Source organism: Passer domesticus, chromosome Z, assembly GCF_036417665.1.
Source record: "Passer domesticus isolate bPasDom1 chromosome Z, bPasDom1.hap1, whole genome shotgun sequence".
In the NCBI taxonomy this organism is placed as follows: Eukaryota; Metazoa; Chordata; class Aves; order Passeriformes; family Passeridae; genus Passer; species Passer domesticus.
In genome coordinates this window covers 13739936-13757615 of record NC_087512.1, presented here as the reverse complement: position 1 = coordinate 13757615, position 17680 = coordinate 13739936, and the positions used below count along the sequence as shown (strand labels likewise).

The following is a 17680-nucleotide window of genomic DNA, read 5'->3' as shown; positions in this document are numbered from 1 at the left end:
TCTGCTAATATTACCTAGCTTTTTACTAACTTTTCCTGATACTCAGAAGCGGGATTCTCATAATCACTCTGCTAATTCATCTGTGTATCAAGGTTCTGGGCAGGGCTGAATGCTTGTAAAAATCATCTCTTCTACTTTGATGTGGTAGATTCTCTTTCATTGCTCTCCATATTAAATTTCAGAGTATTTCCTCCATGCACTACCTTCTACTTTTTTCCCCCTCTAAATCTCTGACTTCTTTCTTGAATCATTCAAATTTTACATTTTCAAGAATGTGAGTTTTGTAACAAGGAGATGAGCCAGCAGCAGCAAATGAAACTCCAAAACAGGGGGGAGCTGAACAGTTTTATACTTCGACTACCCAAATAAGTTCCTCAGCAGGACAGCTCTTTGAAAGATCGCAGATAAGACATGGTGGCAGCTCCTGCAGAAAACAAAGCCCTTGGCTGAGTCTGGTGGAGGAAACCTTGGCTGTGAATGGTCTGGTACTGGCTACAACATACATCTGTGTCAAAGGAATTCCAGGTCTCCTGTCAGATTCTAACACCTGATTTGGATGCTTTAATACAGGGATTCAAGTGTAATGGGTGTATGAATAAATCATAACTCTTTTTTTAAAGATCAAGAAGATGGTGGAGGAAAAAAACCCCACACCTGTAGCTGTTCCTTTGATTGGTGACAGATATTTTCTTCTGTAAAGCAGAGGTTTTCTGTTTCACAAACAGTGGAATAAGTTCCACTTCCAGTTTCCATATTCCAGGCATATTGTCATTTATGAGAATTTTTTTAATGTTTTTTGAACACTCAGATTTCTATGTGGAACTGGGAGCAGGACCAGCTGTCTCATATAGATAAAAAATGCCTCATCCTCTACCTGTGTTAATGAGTGTTCAAGCTTTGTTTTTGTGCTACAGGAGGTTAAAAGGGCTAATGACTGAACATTGCTCTGACCTCCCTGATCACCACTCTGTGATCTCCAAGAGACAACTGATTAATATAGAATCATAGAATGGTTTGTGTTGTAAGAGACCTTTTAAAGGTCATCCTATGCCAGCCCCTGCCATGGGCAAAGACACCTTCCACTAGATTTGGTTGCTCAAAGCCTTGTCCAAGCTGGACTTGAATGCTTCCAGGTATGGGGCACCTGTGACTTCTCTGCCTCACCACCGTCATGGCAAAAAATTGCTTTCTAACACCTAATCTAAACCCGCTCTTTTTCAGTTTGAAGCCATTCCTCTTGTCTCATCACTCCATGCCCTTGTGAAGAATCCCTTTTCAGCTCTCCTATAGGCCTCATTTAGGTACTGGAATGTGCTCTATGGTCTCCCTGAAGCCTTCTCTTCATGCTGAACAATCCCAATTCTCTCAGACTGTGTTCACAGGAGAGGTACTCCAGCCTTCTGCTTCAGCCCATCATCTTCATGGCCTCCTCTGGACTTACTGCAAGGTCCATTTCCTTCTTTCTTTGGGGGCTCCAGACCTGGATGCAGCAGCCCAGGTGGGGTTTCACCCCAGTGGGGCTGAGGGGCAGAATCCCCTACTCCAGCCTCCTGGCCACACTGCTCTGGGTGCAGCCCAGGTTGGCTTTCTGGGTTGCAAGTGCACATTGCTGAGTCATGTTGAGCTTCTAATCCATCAACAACTCAAAGTGCATCCCTACAGGACTTCTCTCAATCCCATCAGCCCCCAGCCTGGGGGTTGCTCTGACCCATGTGCAGAACCTTGCATTTGACCTTGAACTTTATGAGGTTTGCACAGACCTGACTCTCAGACCTGTCAAGGTCCTCCTGGATGCCATCCCTTCCCTCCCGCGTGTTGATTGCCCCACACAGCTCAGTGTCATCAGCAAACTTGCTGAGGGAATCCTCAATCCCACTGTCCAGGTGACCAGCAAAGATATTAAACAGAAACAGTCCTAATACCAACCCTTGGGGAGCACCACTTGACACAGCTTTCCACCTGGACATTAAGCCACTGATCACAGCTCTTTAAGTGTGACTATCCAGCCAATTCCTTATCTACCAAATGATCCATCCACCAAATCTATGCCTCTTCAATTTAGAGACAAGGATATGATGACCATGTCAAATGCTTTGCACAGCTCCAGGTTAGAGAAGCAGTTGATGAAATTGTCTAGCTTGATCTGCTGAATCACTGAGGAAAACCAGCCTTTGAACAGAGACATCCGCATAGCAAGTAGTACTTTTCCTTTAAATCCTTTGGCTAGTGTGTATTTTCCATACAAGGGTAACTACATGTTATACAAGCCCTTTCCAGTCATAATGTGAAAGCTAAACACCATAGTTTGTATGGCAGCAGCTCAAACTTTTAGCTCTGTCTTTGCCACTTCAGCTCCCTACTGCATTAAACAAGAGAGTAGCCAAAATACTAGAGTTGTCTCCTTAAAGAGAGCTCTTATACTACAGTGTCCACTGAGTCCTTTTCCTCCTGCCTGCATTCCTAATGCTATTAGTTAATGCTCTAGGTGCAATGGCTAAAAACAGGGAAAAAGGAAAAAATGGGATGTTGAACATTAATTACCTCCAGAAAACATAATTTGCTGCTATTAAATATTCCATTACATTTTCGTACAAGATGTAGGTTTAAGAAATTCAGCTGAAATACTTTTTGAAGGGAGGGTAGGAATATTCCTTTTGAGCTAATTTCTGCCTCCCTTTGTAAATGAAACCCAGAAAGCCAACACTGGTTCAATCTGAGAAGGAAGACATCTGGCCCTTGGCGATTGTAAGGAGTGTGCTAAAATACTGCTGTTAAAATAATTACGTTAAAAGATGCATCTGACCTCAGCATGCTTGTCTGTGTCATTTGAATAGATGCATTTCCAAATTGTATAAAGCAATTGAGGATGACTAAATTACAGATAAGTTTTTCAGAAGAATAAATTCGAGATAGATATTAATGTAGATTGATATTGTTGTTAGATATTGATTGTAGAATGTTAGATATGAATGTAGGTCGTTCTTGCAACATGGCAGTTCACGTACAATAACCCACTCAAGATCCAGGAAAAGTAATTCCCACTCAATGTTGCCCAAATTTTCTGGTTTGAGTCAATCTGACTTGGTGGTGCCAATTTTAAGACAATGCTACTGCTGCCTAAAGAGGATCTAAGAGTTGTGGAAGTGCATATGAGGAGTTCTGTTCCAACCCTTTTATGCTGAGCTCGTGTAAATCTCTGTGCTCCAGTTTGTTTTCTCCTTGTTTGTCACATTTCAACAGTTAGTGAGGACCTGTTACAAACCAAAACTTGTCAATGAATCCGGGGCAGAGGGAGAGTAAAACCACTTGTTCTGTTTCTGTTAATTCAGCCTTTTCCATGTACTGTGTTAATTGTGTCTCTACAGGTCTATTAGCACAACTGAGAGAATTGTAAATTTTGATCAGGGAGTGGAAACAAATGGCTAGCATATAAATGAGGCAGACCTTTTAAAGTCATTTTGCCACGGAAAAAATTGTGGTAGAATGGTGTATCTCAGCCACATCCTTTGCAGGGAAACTTATTTATAGATGCAGAGTGAGGGCATGGAGAGCACTCTTGATCAGCATGCCACAATGCTATTATTTCTGGGTACTCCAGGTGAAGCAAATGAGGATGTGTAAGGGTATCTGTATAGTGGTACTCTGAATACACAGAAAAGTTGTGACAGTTCCCTCACTGGGGGCTTGTAAATAGATTGAACTGAACCAGAAGTGGTTTGTATCACTGATCTTAGTGCAGTCGATCCTGTTCAAGGTGGGCTGGATGAACTTGGATGACTTTTCAAAGTTCTTTCCAGTCGTGATTTTCATGTTTCAGTGACACGTAGGAAATCCACTGCTCCCATTGGAGTGATGAATTCTGAGCATCCTTGAAAAGCCAAGGTGAGCATATGCTGAATTATGGCTCTAAAATTTAGTGGTTTTGCAGGCAGTGGTGAAATTGTATGGAGAGCTGGGAAATTAAGGAATATAGGGACTCTGAATCAGAGTTGTGTAAGCACAGTCTCATGCAAAGGGGTACTGGTTTTGTTCAGCCGTAAGACCTGTTTGCAAAAGGCTGCAGGGAGCAGCATGTGTGCTTCACTGGAGAGGGAAGAAATGCCGCATGTCACCTTGCCCTGAGCATGCAGACCTGCTGCAGTTATCACTGGTGTTACTGGGAACGGGCACTTAATGCTTGGCAGCATCACACCCTGAGAATGGGACCAATTTCTCACTGTGGATTAGGTTGTACTGGTTCCCTGCACTCCAGAAGAAAATGTGTTCTCTGCCTTTAGTGATCAAACTCTCATTAAGTAGTGAATAGCCATTCTGTTTTGTGTTTGTGAAAGTTACTTTTCCTCCTTTCCTGTGAAAGCTCTGCAGAGAGGAGCGGCTGTTCCACCATGGGAGGTCCTGTCTTACAGCACTGCTGTCATTAGTCTTCTGTCACACTGTCGGGCTTTCATGACTCAGGCATTAAAAAAACCAAATAATCAACCCTCTTTCTGAACTAAAATAGCCTAGGAACAGTTTTTTAAAAAGCAAATCTTAATACAAATAATTAGGTCATATTTTCTTTCTGAAAGCTTTTAATAGGACTCATGATTTTACTGCTTGAACTGAAGCAAATTGAATGCTTAATTATTATTTTTAATAAAATTTAATGCCTTTGAAGTCACTTGAGAGCTTTGATAGATTAAAAAAAAGACGAAAAAGGTCTTGAATATTCAGTAACTTTTAAAAGGGCTACGACTGTTTTGCAGTTGAGGTCAGTATTTCTCAGCAGATCTCTAATACATCAGAAAATGGTTCCTGAAAGAGGAGAAAAACTTAAAAATAAATATGTGCACATTTCTGCTTATATAAGCAAGCAAGCAGAACAGGGAAAATAGAGGTAATAAAATAAGTGTCAAAGCTGAGCCTAGATTTTACTGTGTTGTAAGTGAAAATTGCTGTAGCAATGCTGTATGAAAAAGTGCATGGCTCCTCAAAAAAAAAAAAAAAAAAAAAAAAAAAAAAAAAAAAAAAAAAAAAAGAAGGCGAGAATGGTGATGTAAGGCATGCTTGCAGTCATGGTGTAAACCATCCTGATACCCAGGTTATGCCCAGGTTGTGAGTACCTCTGACTAACCTAGTGAGGTGCCACCTGAGATGAAAACTGAGATCTCAGAAGAAATACAGGCACATCAAGTATCTCTGTGTGACTTCACATTGTCCAGCACAGGTAGGTCCCTACCACCCAGATCTCCTCTACTCTCTGCCTTCTCATGCAGTCTTTGACAGGTGGAAATGCTGCTCCAGAAGGCTGCTGGGTGTCATGGGTGGAGGATCTGTCTGCTTGTGGAGAGGTGCAGTGGTGGAGTCTGGGGCTGGACCACAGCCCTTCCCATGAGGTCCTTCCACATCAGTCAGACACATGGCTTTACTCCCACCATCCTGGCAGTGAGGGGCAGTTGTCTGGCACCTCCTCATTTCCAGTTTGTGAAAAGAAATGAGATACTCTACACATTCCTTCAGGTCAGAAAATTTATCACCAAGATTACTGATCTCATCCATGGTCAAATTGAGGTAGCGTGTCATTCACCTCCTTCTCTGCCAGCACTCAAGCTCCCCAGTCTTGTATCTTTGCCCTCCCAAACTACTGCTTCCATTAATCCTTCTGCTTCCACCAGGGATGTGGAAAAACTAATTGACTTCAGATGCTGGTTTGTGGGGCAGTGGTGCACGGGCCTGGCAGGATCAGATCTGGCCAACTCCAGCCAGGTCAGAGGAACTGCAGCAGAAAGAAAACAGTGCCCCAGGAAGTGAGGTAAGAGGAGAGGACTCCTCTCTTTCTCCTGGCACAGCTCTTGTGGAGGAGCACACCTACTCTGCTCCCTGGCTCTGTGCAAAGACAAGCAGCACCCTCTGTGCATGTGGCTCTGGGTAATGTGGTGGCTTTGGAACTCGTAGGGGTTAGAAATGATTCCTTGTGAGAGCTGGGATTGTGGCCATATGGGCTGGACTGTACCAGCTGTGGGAGGCACCCTAAAGATATCCTCCATAGGAGAGCCAGGACCTGCTTAACACAGAGGCAGTGATGCTCCAAGGGTTTGCAGGGTGAGATGCTCCTGCCTATATGCTCGTGCATAAAATAATTTCTTACCTACCCAGCAAGATGGGTTGGGTTTGAGTAGCATAGTTTTAGTAGAGGGGGGTGCTACAGGGGTGGCTTCTGTGAGAAGCTTCTAGAAGCTTCCCCCATGTCTGACAGAGAACCACATAAGAATATCTGCGAAGACTGTGGTACGTACTGGTCTTTTGTGAGCTCAGTCATGTAGGTGGTTTGTTCGCCTGAGTAAAACCCTTGGTGAGAACAATCACTAGTTTGAGGCACAATTTGGAAATTACAAGGCAGGGTGAACAAGATTTGTACTGCTACCACAAAGGCACCCTGAGGAATATTAAAGCAGGCTTATTCTAATAATTATTGTGAGCATTTGAGATAAACACTGAAACTGAGCAACGTGTGGTTTTTAGAGTCATTGGTTTAATCCACTCTCAAGATGGCACATGGGGAAGAGATCATCTGTGTGGTTTTTGTATTAACTTTTGTCATAAAGAGAGCTATTGAGCCTACATCAAATCTTTAAGGTCAGTGGAATGTTTTCTTCAACTATCTTTTTTTTTTTTCTTTTTATATGATTCTGTTATTTGGCTTTGCTATGCAAATAAGCTTTTTGTTTGATAATGTGATTCATTTCTGACTTATCTTTAAATGCTTTCTAGTCTTATGAACAAAAGATTTCCGTGACTTTATCTAGCAATTTACATATGAGCAGAGGGTCATGCAACTGTGTCCTGTGTGAAATATCAGTAAAATAAAAATAACCCATTCAAATAACCAAGCCAACTGTGGATGAAATGGCAAGGCAGGCTGACTTTAGGATAAAGCATTAATCAAAAGGAGGCGTGACTTTTTGGTGGAGTCTGACTTACTAGGAACACATTAGGAAAATGAAAATAGTATTTTGGTCAATATGGAGAAGTGTATGGACAGCAAACTGTATGACATCAGAACAAGCTTCAGAACAAGTAAAAGACACCAAAAGGAGTTAATTATGCCTCAAGGGGGAGTAAAATATTAAGGTTATGAGGGAGGGAGGGAGGGAGGGAGGGAGGGAGGGAGGGAGGGAGGGAGGGAGGGAGGGAGGGAGGGAGGGAGGGAGGGAGGGAGGGAGGGAGGGAGGGAGGGAGGGAGGGAGGGAGGAAGGAAGGAAGGAAGGAAGGAAGGAAGGAAGGAAGGAAGGAAGGAAGGAAGGAAGGAAGGAAGGAAGGAAGGAAGGAAGGAAGGAAGGAAGGAAGGAAGGAAGGAAGGAAGGAAGGAAGGAAGGAAGGAAGGAAGGAAGGAAGGAAGGAAGGAAGGAAGGAAGGAAGGAAGGAAGGAAGGAAGGAAGGAAGGAAGGAAGGAAGGAAGGAAGGAAGGAAGGAAGGAAGGAAGGAAGGAAGGAAGGAAGGAAGGAAGGAAGGAAGGAAGGAAGGAAGGAAGGAAGGAAGGAAGGAAGGAAGGAAGGAAGGAAGGAAGGAAGGAAGGAAGGAAGGAAGGAAGGAAGGAAGGAGAGGAGGGAGGGAGGGAGGGAGGGGAGGGAGGGAGGGAGGGAGGGAGGGAGGGAGGGAGGGAGGGAGGGGGGGGGGGGGGAGGGAGGGAGGGAGGGAGGGAGGGAGGGAGGGAGGGAGGGAGGGAGGGAGGGAGGGAGGGAGGGAGGGAGGAAGGAAGGAAGGAAGGAAGGAAGGAAGGAAGGAAGGAAGGAAGGAAGGAAGGAAGGAAGGAAGGAAGGAAGGAAGGAAGGAAGGAAGGAAGGAAGGAAGGAAGGAAGGAAGGAAGGAAGGAAGGGAGGGAGGGAGGGAGGGAGGGAGGGAGGGAGGGAGGGAGGGAGGGAGGGAGGGAGGGAGGGAGGGAGGGAGGGAGGGAGGGAGGAAGGAAGGAAGGAAGGAAGGAAGGAAGGAAGGAAGGAAGGAAGGAAGGAAGGAAGGAAGGAAGGAAGGAAGGAAGGAAGGAAGGAAGGAAGGGAGGGAGGAAGGAAGGGAGGGAGGGAGGAAGGAAGGAAGGAAGGATTTGTGCCTGCCTACAATGAATCAGTTGACCTTTACACTTCTATCTCTTTGGCTTAAATAGGATGGTATTAAATACATACTGCCATCTTGCAGGTTCAACCTTGTATCTTTGTGCAGAGTTCAGCAGTACCTTTCACATGTGAAGATGCAGTGGAGTTTAAAGCTGTTCTGAGCTGCCTTTTGTTACCTTGGTGGTCTATGCTGTTCTTCTGAGATCTGTCCTGGTTCTGATTGCTTGCAGATCTTTTCAAGCAGTCCAGGCATTGCCAGGTATTTAACGCCTGACCTGTGCCCTGTTGCAGTTCTGCAGAGGGCAGCTTTCCAGGATTACATAAACTTACATCTAAAGGTGCTGGCTGGGTTCATAAACAGCAGAATGGTTCTATGAGCTGGTGTGCATACATACAAGTGCGTCAGTCATACTGAATCAATGCCTGAAATAAAATGTATTGCTGATATGTGGATCTTACAGTAGATTCAAGTATATTCTGGTGAAATAAAACCTTGGTATTCTCCTGTGAAATCACAGAGAGGAATAATTTTAGCTGTTTGGGTTTTATTCTGTATTAAATTATTTTTTAAACTGACAGATTCTAGTAGCCACTGACATGTACAATCTCTGTCTGCTAATAGTTCTCCTTTCTTTAGATCTGCTTTCCCAAAGCTTTTGAGAAAATATATAGGTTCAACATGTTCACCTTCATTTAAATTACTGTCAGACCAAAATTTTCCATGTAACTTGTGTCTGTGAAAAAGACTGCACAATATGCTGTTTTAGGGGAAATCACAGATTTATAGATCTTAGAGCAAAGGGAGAACACAATGTTCATCTAAACTGACTGCAGCCCTGCCCAGACTTTAGGCTCTTTTATTTAACTCAGCAGCTTGAGGTTGACCAGAAGTATAATTTTGGAATGATAGCCAGGCTTGATTTAAAGACTGCTGCAGAGTTTGTCACATTCATTGGGATTTTGTACCAATGGTCAATTACCCTTTCTCTGAAAAATGTCCTTTCTCTGAAAAATACCCTTTCTCTGAAAAATGTGTACCTTATTTTTTTGGAACTCTGTTAACTTCTTTCTTCTAAAAACTGGATTTTGCTGCTTTACAGCCTCAGCAGGACTAAGGAGCCTTTTATTTTTCTCACAGATGTTTCTTGTGATTGTTAGTTTGTATTTCCACAAAAAAATGTCAGAAAAAAATTTCTTTATATTCAGAAGCACATTTAGGCAGATATCCTTTAGACCCCAGTATTCCTGTGCTAAGGATCTGACATAATTAAAATCTAGAATCTTAGAAAAGAGTTGATATGACTATGGTGTTTTCTATTTCAGTTACCAACCACTGGTTTATGATTAAGTCTAATTAATTAATGGCTTGGGTAACAGTACTGGTGAAGAAAGGGATTTTGGTATATGCTGTACTTATACTGTAGGAATCACGGTTGTTTCTGTGTTCCTCAAAATACAATTTTCGGCATTTCCTTGAGTGTATCATACATGCTTTGCAAATGGCTTGAATTCTCTGTTACTGGTTTTTCCATAAACAATTCCCTTGGAGTTGTATGGCCAGATGATATCAAAAAGTATCTGGCCCATGGTCCAATTTTGCCTTGTGCCTAGGCAAAATCAATAATTACTCTAAGCCTGCTTATCTTCCTTCCATTCTTTTCCACTGAGAAGCTGAAGTGCAATCAACATATTATTGACATATATATCAATATATAATAGTATCAACATATTATTTTCCCAGATAATGAAAATTAAAAAGAGTTTTTGAAAAGCTTGAGCAGTAACCTGTGTCCTGTCTCACATGGTTTCTTTCCCTTAGGAACCAAGTAAGATCAATGGGAGACACTGTCAGTAAATCCTGCCTTGATGCATTTGTCTCACTGATTTATGAGTAACTATTGTTCTTCTTTTCTCCTTAGGGCTCTTCCTGCAATGATGGAGTGGGTCCGAACTCAAAAAGCAGGAGAGAGTGGTGTGAATATTATCACTGCAGATTTTGTAGAACTTGGTGACTTTATCAGCACAGTCATAAAGCTCAACTATTCTCTGGATGAAGGTGAAGATGACACTACTTGATAGTACTGTGATATGTGTGTTGTTGCATTATTCAGAATTTAAAAAAAAAAAGAAAGATTGTATTCTAAAAGGATTATATTGTAAAACACTCATCTTCTTGCAACACACTGAGGTGTTTAGGGCTTTAGTGGGTGGGCATCAGGGAAATGTTTTCATCATTTATGATCATTATTCATATTTGTGTTTAGTGTGAAGAGCAAAACTAAACATGTTTACAGTGTTTGATAAAAGAAGGCCATTTACAGGTTCTCCATGAGGTACCAAATGTGATTCACGTGTCTTCTGTGGTTATGAACAGTGCCAAGAAATTTGTTGTTTTCAGAGCAAGGGGATGTATATATTGTCCTCTTCCTGCTCACAGCAGGATTCCCAATGGTGTGAGCATTGCACCAGGAGACTGAGGACAGTATATCTGGCACAAAAATTTCAAGCTGCTACATTTCATCTGTTAGGTGGTTTAACTGATCATATTTATTAATGAGCTGCAGTTTTAAATGCCTTTGTGATGTAAATCCAAAGTCATGCTTCTAACACATGCATAATCAGTGGACAGTAAACATGACATGTTATGTACCATAATCAGTGGTAAACATCATGTACTGTGTAGCTTGCACAAAGCACAGATGAAATCTTGCTTGCTTTTCATTCTCAAAATGGGGTTTTCCAATGTCTCTGCCTCAGGTCAAGCCAGCAGGTATGTGATACTGGCCTAACTCTGTAATCACAGAATGACCTGGGCTGGAAGCTTAAAGATCATTTAGTTCCAACACTCTGGCAATTGGCAGGACACTTTTCACTAGACCAGGTTGCTCCAAGCCCCATCCAAAGCCTGGCTTTACACACTTTCAGGCGTGGGGCATCCACAGTTTCTCTCAGCAACATGTTCTAGTGCCTCATAACCCTCATAACAAAGAATTTTTTCCTAATATCTAATCTAAACCTACTCTCAGTAGCCATTCCCCGTCGTCTGTCACTACATGCCCATGTAAAAAGTCTCTCTCCACCTTTCATGTAGACTCCCATCAGGTACTGGATGGCCAGAATTAGGTCACCCCAAAGCCTTCTCTTTTCCAGATGGAACAATCCCAATTCTCTTAGCCTTTCCTCATAGGAGAGGTGTTCCATCCCTCTAATCAACTTCACAGCCTCCTCTGGACTTGCTCCAAAAGGTCCATGTCCTTTTCATGCTGGGAGCCCAGCTCTGGATGCAGTGCTCCAGGTGGGTCTCAGCAGAGCAGAGCAGAGGGGCAGAATCCCCTCCCTGCCCTGCTGCCCATGGGGCTCTGGATGCAGCCCAGGACACGTTTGGCTCTCTGGGCTGGCAGTGCCATGGCCGGGGCATGTGCAGCCTCTCACCCACAGCACCCCCAAGCCCTTCTGGGCCGGGCTGCTCTGGAGCTGTTCATGCCCAGCCTGGTACCAGGGGCTGCCTGTGCACTTAGTTTTGTTAAACCATATGAGATTCCCATGGACACACTTCTCAAGCTTGTCCAGGTCCCTCTAGATGGTATCCCATCCTTCAGGTGTGTCAACAGCACCAATAAGCTTGGTGTTACCTGCAAATTTGCTGAGGGTGCGCTTGATTCTTTCATCTGCTTCATTAATGAAGTTATTAAATTCTGGTCACAATATGAACCTTTAAGGGACAGCTGCTGGTCCACATTTTCCCTGGTTCTATCAGGAACACAGTTAGGCCAGCTTTGAGCCTCACTTCTTCCCAGGATTAATCTTATGTAAGAGCCTCATCCCATATCCTGAATATGAAAATAACTGTGTTTAGCATAGATTGAGCATAAGGTGAGTTGTGCGTACCTTAACATGTGCAGTATTTTGTCCCATGGTGGAAACCTGATTTCTGCAAGACTGAAATTGCACTTAAAAATAGGTGCAGTCTAGGTGCAGTCTAAGCCTCTCTTTAAGGCAGTTATGAGCAGAACACTTTTCCACTGATTACAAAAAATCAGTGCCAATTTCATCAGTGAAAAGTTCCTGTACTAAAGAATGTAGTAGTTCAATTCTAGCTAATAGCAGTACTCTGTAGTCCTTAAATTGTCTGTGGGATATAATACTGCATAACACAAGATTGAACATCTACTGAATAGCACTGTTCCAGCAACAAAATCACTGATCATCCTAGCTTTAAAGAAACATATATAAAAAGTAAAAGGAAAACTTAGTAATTTATAAAATGAGAGCATTGAAACTATATGACACCTAACTGGATAAAATACAGGCAGTTTTATCTCTTGGACACATCAATACACACGTACACAACTTTGGAAAATAAAACATCTCATCTGTACAAAACAATAGATGCTATAATGTTTTACAAAGAAATGTTCTTTGAAATATTGTAAGGATTTATGGGATAGAATTAAGGTCAAATTTCTGTTGATATTACTAGAACTTTTGGTTGAGTGAGAAGAGAGAATTGCATCATACAGTCCATTACTCTTTTCTGTCAGATGATAATGACTACCATCTCCCATCAGAGTTTAGAAACTCAGAGATGGCCATATTGAACAGATGGGTAACAAGCATTATAGGGGGGTTTTTTGTTTTAGTTTAGAGAGTGAAATAAAAAGAACACTTCCTGCTGTTTTGTACTGAGAGGGTGCCTTGGAAAAAGTGTATGCATATGTGAGTGTAGAATAAAGAATAATTTAAGTGTATGTGTAGTATAATGACACACTTAAATGTTTGTGTATAACACACACATCCTTGTACACTTGCATAATGATCTTTGGGGTTCTGGACAGGACTACTATAAATTTTTAAAAAACACCATGCAGCTGTTATGAAGTCATGATGGCTCTTTCAGTAGCATTCTCTTCTGTATGGGTTATGACTGTACAAGTCATCCCCAATGAAATCTGTGATCTAAGCTAGTTAGGTTTTTAATGACATTTAAACTTCATCCAGACCATGTCAAAAATTTACCTAGAGTCACAAGTCATGGTTTTGTTGAACAAAGGGTATGATTTTAATGCTTTCACTCACAACTAAGCAAGTTATAGAGTGTCATGATAGACTTTGTTTCTGGTTTCCACAGGCTCTCCAAGTAAAATTTATGTAACAGACGTATAAAATGAAACATGAAAATAAATTTAGAACCCACACCTATATGGGTGTCCTACATAAAAATGTGAAAATGTTTGCTTATTTATTGGCAGTGAGGTGTAAAATACTCTTTTTTCCATTTAGCTGGAGTTGGTTGTTTCCAGACTCCTCCTGGAGTGATTCTTCAGCTGCTCAAATATAGCCAAAAGAATTAATCTATCATTCTTTTACAGTAAAGTGATCTGAATCCTTGGGTGGAGTGAAAATTAGGTTTTGGTTTTGGGGTTTTTTTGGATTCTGGCTGAAATTCTGTTGCATCTGAGAGCATCAACACCAGGTTTCTGCTGGTACCCCTGCTCAAACACACACCAGACACACCAGGCTTTTTGCTTGCTCAGAGGTATACTCAAGGCAAATGCTTTGCTGTATTTTAAAAAGTGTATGTGTGTGCCTGTATATATGAATAAGTATAGAGCTATCTAGAGTTTGTTAGTATTGTTATGAAATGTTTGCTTAGTGTCAGTTTTATTCTAATTCTCATTTGGAAATAAACAGAAAGTAAAAGCAAAGCAAAAAAAATCCTCTGACAAGAAACAATAATAGACAAATTGTAACATTTGTCCATTAATGGGGACAAATACTAGCAAAATCTTAAATTTTGGTCAGAAAAAAATATGTTTTCATTTAGCTGTCAATCTTTCTATTGGAGAAGCACAGCACTTTATGGTAGGAACAGGTAAACAAACTTGCCTTAATTACTAAAAGAAAAAAGTGCATGTGGGGATATACTATCCATGCTCTTCTAAAGATTTCATCTGTGAGGGCCTAAAACTGTAAGTCCTGATAGAGATGCACTCCCTGTTGATGTTGTTTGGGGATCTTGCCAAAAAAGAACAAGCCAGAAAGTACTATGCAGCACAACTGGACCATTCAACAGCCCAGTTTTGCCACCCATATGCAGCTAAAAATTGTCTTTGATTTCAACCAGAAATGCGCTTGCAGGGTTGGGTCAGATGTGTTTTTCTGATCCCATGAACTTGGAAGGTTTCCTCACATGCATTGTGAGGAATCTTGCATGGGAAATTAGTTGACTGTAATCAGCCCATCAAGGAAAAATACCTGTCTACACTACTGATCTGTATAAGCATCTACTTACTCAAAATGTCATGTCATTCACTGCCAAAACATTTTTTTCCTTCTTCTGCTTATTTTCCCCCTCACTATGTTTATTGTGTATACACTGAGTTCTGCTGTTTTCTGGCAGTTTCATGTGATTACTTGATCTTTTCTTTTTACCCACACTTGAAAATTGGCAACTGTGCTGCGCAAACGGAATGTCTCAGCAGTGCAAACCCACCTAGCTCCATTTTTCAGTTTACACATGCTGAGATATCTTCGTTCCATACTGATCTAACCTGCAGAAATCCAGTCCAAACAGGAGGTGGTTCTTGGAGTGCAATTCCTGCCTTGTATGGTGAGGGGTGAATCGGAATCAGACCACAGGAGTGTGGTTTTAGAATTAGTGGGTTATTTTCATTCTTTTGCTGTTGGACAAAAACATTACTGGTTTTGTAGGTCCTGCTATTTCAAAACATTATTTTAAATGTGCCATGTATGTGTATATAAATATATATGCATGCATGGCTGAGAGGGAATGTATGATCCTGTATGCTGGGCTCAATCTTTCTGTCATACTGATACAAATCTAGACAGTTTCTACTAACTTCAAAGTAGTTACCAAGCCTTTACCCTGAGATGAGAGTGAGCAGAGAGTCACTGTGTAGTAATTATAGGCTGTGTTGCAAATGAAATTTAAAATTGTGGAGCTTAATTCCACAAAATAAAAAAGAAAGCAGAGTGCCCTGAAAACACAGTTCCAGTGCTGTTTATCCTCAATTTAGTATATGAAGCACTAGTTATTAGCAACTGATTAGGCCATTTGGTGATTTCAAGAGTTCAGGTAACACTGTTTCAAAGTTCTAAATTCCTTTTTGGTGAAGTAAAAGCTAATAGTGTATGATGTATTTGCCATATCTCAATGGTAGCTTCTGTGTTACATACAGTCAATGTTGTTCTGTATATGTTTACCCAATGATGAGGTTAAAATATGCTGTATAGTATGTGTAACGTATTGATTACAAGTATTTGGAGTTCAGTGGTCTATTTAGTTTTTACTGTGCTGCTGTTTTATAGATATGTGTGTAAATGGGATTATGGATTGTCTACAGTGTACAACGAAATAATAATTAATCCTAAAGGAAAAGGGCAGTTATGTGACCTGCCTTAATGCATTAGGATAATATTGTTAAATCTCATAATTATCGGTTCTGTTTCAGATGTTACCAGGGGTTGTCTGTAGAGCTGACTCCCTCACTTTCTGGCACGAAGGAGTTAAACTTGAAGTTACTTGGAGCTCACTTACAGATTTGTAAATACAGAATAGGATGTTTGCCTGATAACTGCCTTGACTGTACAAGGTGGCAAAGATGTGGTTTCCAGTGTGTTACAGATCAAATCACTTCTGCGCACACACAGCTCCTGCTGATGGCAGCAGGAATTGTGATCATGCAATTGAGTGGCCTCAAATTCATCTTCTGGAACATAGTCATGATAGGAGGATGGGGATATCCTGGCTTTAAGGAAGTGCCTGGATGCTATGCAATACTGCTCATGTCCTGTGTTGGAACATAGCTTTATATTTGCAGGAAGAGCTGTGAACTTTGCTCCAGTGTAGGTTGGACCTATAAAAGAAAAAATCCTTATGTAAAAATTGTGAATGCCATAGGCTGATCAGCATGGCCTGGCCTGCCCATGTACAGCATTCTGCTTTCAGGAATTGTGGCAGCTTTAAATAAAAAAACTATAATAATTCCCTGTTCCTGCAGGACCTACTTAGGAATCTCTACATTGCCTACAGGTACAACTCATGCACTATTCCCAGAGCCAGGTCTAGCCCTCCCTTCATGGTTTATATTTAAAATGCCTGATGCCAAGAGTAATTAGGATAGAGGTATTAACTAAACACAGGGAGTATTCACCTTGTGCCTGGCTGGTCGGAGTAGGGTGCCTGCTCTCCAGCAGCACATTTGGCATGAGGTCATCTTCAGTCAGATTCACCTGAACAGTGACTGAGGGAAGGCACAAGTGTGATTTCAGAGCCTCTGAAAATCGGAGTCAGTTGTCCAGTTAAAATGCAGCATCTTCCCACTTCTTTCCTTTGCCTCTGCTCAGTGCTGCTTTTCTGGACTTGTGCATACACATCCCTTTGCCTGCCAGCTGTGAATATTATATATTTGTCAGCCTCAGTACACCACAGAAGTCCACATGGTTGTATAAGATGTTACGTGTGTGGGGCTAAAAGCTGGAAGTAGGCCTCATCTGATGTCCCAGTATGGTTTATCTACACACTCCAAGTTATACACACACATCCTCTTGAAGAGGCATCACCATGGCCAATGAGTATCTCCTCAAAGGGAGGTGTACTTAGGGGTTTTTGTTGGTGCAGTAAGAGTGCATGTACTAACCTCTTCCTGCAGCCTTTGGTCCTACAAAAGTCAGTTTGATTGGAAAAAATTCCTCAAGTAGCTGCAATTACTTTTGCTGTGAAGCGGGGATCCTTAAAGCAGAATCCTGGAGTTATTTGTAATTACTATTAATTACTAATTTGTAATTACTGAAAATAAAAATACGTGGTTCAAACCACAATTTTAAAAAGAAAAATTATATGGGCTTGCCAGGACAGTTAAGTTTTTGACTGCCTCAGTCATCAGTAGTTTAGTATCATCTAGGTGATGATTTTTAGCATGTTATTGCCACACTGCCTCCTGACACTGTTCAGGGTCTCTGTACAGAAGCCTTATTATTCCCAGTGAGCATTAATGCATTTGAATGACTTGTCTCTGTTTTGGTGGGAAGGAAGATTGTGTAACACTGAGAACATAGAGCTCCCTGTGTGTTGTGCCCACAAAGGTTCACAGAGCTGCACCTTCTCGTTTTAGGATCTGTTTAATGGTACTTTAATAAATGTTGTGTTAAAAATGCCTACAGTTCTGTATAGCAAATGTGAATTTTTATGACAAGAATGTGTATTTAGAGTAAAAAAAAAGTAATATAAAATCCAGTTTCTTTGTATCCAGTGAAACATCTAATAAAGCTCTGATACCTGTATTCTTGTTTTATGGCTTCATTGCTTCATTTAAGGCTTTTCATGTGGGAGGTTTTTTAAGCACAGTCTGGGGTTATGCGGTGGAGCCATATATTAGACACAGGCTTGCTGTTATGTCAGGGGTGTACATGGACTGCCCCATGAGGGCATTGCACTGGGAGTGTCCTTTTTACTTGGCTGTTACAGGTACCCTTCAATACCACAGGATGCTGTGAGTGTCCATGGTGTGTCCATGCTGTGAGTGTCCATGCTGTGAGTATCCATGCTATCCATGGTGTGTCCAAGCTGTCCA

At 41.6% G+C, this 17680-nt stretch overlaps 1 protein-coding gene across 2 annotated transcripts in view; it reads left to right on the top strand.

Moving 5' to 3' along the window:
- PLCXD3 (phosphatidylinositol specific phospholipase C X domain containing 3) overlaps positions 1 to 17390 on the top strand; it is an 80163-nt gene extending 62773 nt beyond the window's left edge. Inside the window, exons 3-4 of one of the 2 annotated variants that reach the window (XM_064403313.1) lie at positions 10007 to 10143; positions 15560 to 17390. In XM_064403313.1, the coding sequence (XP_064259383.1) occupies positions 10007 to 10143; positions 15560 to 15582 (160 nt within the window). In that variant the 3' untranslated portion in view covers positions 15583 to 17390. Of the gene's footprint in view, positions 1 to 10006 lie in introns of both variants that reach the window. The other variant, XM_064403314.1, reaches the window with a different exon arrangement.
- Positions 17391 to 17680: the final 290 nt, after the last annotated feature.